Below are 3,711 nucleotides of genomic sequence, written 5' to 3'. Positions count from 1 at the left end.
CCATCTTCCAATTCTATCTCTGGTCAGCAGCATGTTCTTTATGATTAAATATATTGACAGCTTTGCAATAACATATTTATTCCAATGAGCCACACTCAGGATGTTAAAGCCACCTGCAGTCTTTGGCCAACACAATACTTCCCAAGCCACTAAAGTCTTCTTTGACACATCAACTCCACAAGTCCACAAAAATCTTCTACACATGGAATCCATTAGTGTCAATATTGCTCTAGGAAGTACGAATATTTGGGACCAGAATACTTGTATAGCTAACAACACTGATTTTATCAATTGTAATTTACCTGTATAAGATAGAAATTTTGTAGTCCAAGATATTATTTTCCCATTATCTTGTCCAGAAAAGGCTTATATTGGGCAATCGACGTCTTTTTTGTGCTTAGAGGAATGCTTGGAATTTGTTGTTTATATGCGTTCAAAATATTTTCAGTTTCTGATGGGAGTTGCTGAAAGTTATTGTATTGAATAGGACCTGCAAAATCAAAATCATCAAAATCGTTGTTAGTTAATTAATCGGCAAGTTGGTTCCCTTCTCTTAGAACATGTTATATTTGAAAATCCCCCCTTCTCTTCCACTCTTTGACTTGTGAACTTCATGTATTGATAGCCCACAGACTATCCCATCAGAAGCTAGAAAGATTCTGATGAGCATTGAGAAAATATCTTTTCCAATATAGAAAAATGAGATTATATGAACTTCTGAGCAGAAACTAGTTAGCTACACCCACACTTTTCAATTTGTTAGAAGTATCGATATTTACAGCTAGCTAGCTTTGTTCGATGATGATCCTTTCTTCTTTCTGTGTTAAATATTGTAATGCCAATAGGTCAAGATATTTTAAATGTATTAGCTTTATGATTGAGGAGGGTACCTCAACAATGTCAACACCATGGAAACTTAATACACACAGTAAAAAATACTTGAAATTTGATAACATGCTTCCAGAAACATTATATGCTAAAAACAGGGTGTGTAAATATCATGCTTTCTCCTTGACAATTGAAGGCTAAGTTTCTCTGCTAAGTGTTATAGCTTTATATATGTGTATGCATCGTAAATGGATCAAGAATGAGGGGGTCGCTCGAATAAAGCTTTTCTGGATGGCTAATGATTTTCATGGGCTAAATATCTGAAAGATACTGAATAAAGACTTAGAGACAATAATATTTTTTCTGGATGGCTAATATTTTCATGGGCTGAATTACTTTTCCAACCTTCAGTACTTTGCTTAGAAGTTGAGCTTGATTGTGTGCCAGAAAGATGCCTTCCTTTCCAGTTTCCATTTATCTGATCAAGAGCAACAACAACTAAATAAACCTCGATCCAAAGTTAGTTGGAGTCGACTATTAATCATCACTTTACATTTCGTTCCTTTTTGCTGTTTTGATCACATCTGATAGATTTCCACCAGTGTGTTTCTTGTTGATATATCTTATAACAGCTGCAGCTGCAACTTACTCCCCAGAGCGTCAACTAATATGCACCTCGTCGTAGGTTTGCACATTTCCCATTGTGTTAGTATTAGAAGAGTGCTAAATGACCTGAGTTTATTATTCTAGAGCATCTTTAAGGTGTTTTTCCATTTGATGACTTTCAAATATTTTTTTCATTCTAGGTAACTTAGCGACAAGAAAGCCTCGTGGTCCTACTTTATTAAAAGATGTTTGGAAACTTTCTCCCGGAAAGACAATTGATGTGTCGTTTAATAGTCGTAACCAATCTATTGAGAAAGAGGGCCGAAAGCTTACTAGCTTTCTAGGAATTGTTGCGAGAACTCTAGAATTAACACCTCTAAATATAGATGATTGGAGAAATTTTGACAACGAGCAAAAGAAGAAATTGGTGAATTTTGTAAGGGTATGAGTTAGTATTATTATTATGTGAATAAACTCAATTTGTACATGATATTATCTTATATATATTGACTTTTATTTTGCAGAAGAAGTTCTCTTTTCCAAAAAGTGGAGAAGCGTTTGTCTTAAAGTCACTAGGAAAGAAATGGAAAGACTACAAGTGTGAAATTAAAGGTGAGTATATGTCAAAATATAAGACTAAAGACTCTTTGCTGAAAAATAGACCAAATCGCAGACCGAGAGATCAATGGAGTGGTCTAGTGTCTTATTGGCTTTCTGATAAAGCAAAGGTATAAACAAATCTTGAAAATACACCTACTTTATTATTTTAACTATGTGTTGATTTTAGTTATGCTACATTCTTTTTATAATTTGTAATATATTATTTAAATATTTCAATAACAGAGGCGTACCCAAGCAAATAGAAACAATAGGGCCAATCAAAAGATGCCTCACACAAGAGGATCCAAAAGTATTGCTACATTGATGCATGAGCAGGTAAATCTGAGAAACGTATTTTTAAAGATTTTTTGTCACGCATATCTGACCTCAATTCTATTGCTTGTTGGGAAATGAGAAGAGTGGGTATGTACGTGGTTTAGGACTTGGTCCAACTCCTTCAGTTCTATGGGGTAGTAAATCTTCCGTAGAAAATATTGTTGTAGAAGATTCATCTAATGAGGTTGTACAAAGGTTAGAAAAAGAAATAATTGAGTTAAAGGAAAAACAAAATGAAGAAATGGATCTGATGAAACAAAATCACGAGAAGCTGCAATTAGAATTACTCCAAATGAGATAATTCATGCAAAAGTATGCTCCTAATGAATCTCTTTCTCAAGATATCAATGGCACTTCAAATGAACATGTATCTAAATTTTACAAGTCTTAGAAATTTTTAATGAAATTTTAATCCTATAAAAGGATTGTTAACTAATGTCTTAATACTTACAAGTTCCCGACCATTATAGTGGTCAACAAGGAATACCACAATCATCAAGGATATCTAGTAATGCTGAAATTACTCTACCTCATGCTACTACTCATCTTTATCATTTGATGCTATTCTTTGTGTTTTCATGCTTTGTAAATATTGTGTTGAATGGTAGAATTTCAAGAGATAAAAAGATAATCAGGAGAGCATGTGAACTCAATTATTTTGGATGTAATTTGTTGTATGCGAAATGGTGAAATGTTATTCTAAATCAGTTTCTTGGCTTCGATGTGACCTAATCTTGTTCTAAAAGCTAGCTGAATCTGTCTTGTTTTGCTCGAGTTTATTTGATGTTCGTTTGGTTTCGATTTTGAATGCACCAACTGTACATTTATGTTTTTTTGTGTGAAGAAAAACATTGTATTAATCCCCACAACCAGCCCTGTCTTTACATACTCTTAGCACCAAGCAGAATTAAATCTACTCCGTTAATGTTGCCAGTACCAGGTCTCTGCAGCCTCTACCTGTTGTGGGTCTATCCAAGCCTTCTCCATATTCCCCTGTAATCCAGTTGTCTCATTCCTTTTCCAAGCCACTGAAGTAATTCAAGTGTGATATTCTTGCAATTTATCATTTATAATTCATTGATCTGTCATAGCTAGTTGTCATTTTTGTCACAAATGTAAGAGAAGACAGATGACTTATTCACAAAGGCATTTAACCAAGCCAAAACAAAACAGTTCACCTGCAAAAGTGATAGGGAGATTTTAGCAATGAGTTGAATCAGTAGGCTTACTCAAGTTGGTGGTTCTACGTCTACCAAATAAGTTTAGCATTGTACTTACTGTACATGTATTACTATACACAAAATTGTCTTCACTATATATAAGCACAACAAAGAGAATGAA

General features: G+C 34.1%; 1 protein-coding gene across 1 annotated transcript; it reads left to right on the top strand.

Moving 5' to 3' along the window:
• Positions 1-897: 897 nt before the first annotated feature.
• LOC125863701 (uncharacterized) lies at positions 898-3,407 on the top strand. The gene is made up of 6 exons (XM_049543730.1): positions 898-928; positions 1,635-1,876; positions 1,959-2,162; positions 2,278-2,370; positions 2,453-2,565; positions 3,311-3,407. Exons 1-6 carry the CDS (start codon positions 898-900, stop codon positions 3,405-3,407), a joined length of 780 nt encoding a protein of 259 aa, XP_049399687.1.
• The last annotated feature ends 304 nt before the right edge of the window (positions 3,408-3,711 follow it).

The sequence above is a fragment of the Solanum stenotomum genome, chromosome 5, assembly GCF_019186545.1.
Source record: "Solanum stenotomum isolate F172 chromosome 5, ASM1918654v1, whole genome shotgun sequence".
Classification (NCBI taxonomy): Eukaryota; Viridiplantae; Streptophyta; class Magnoliopsida; order Solanales; family Solanaceae; genus Solanum; species Solanum stenotomum.
This window is presented reverse-complemented; position numbering and strand designations above follow the sequence as displayed.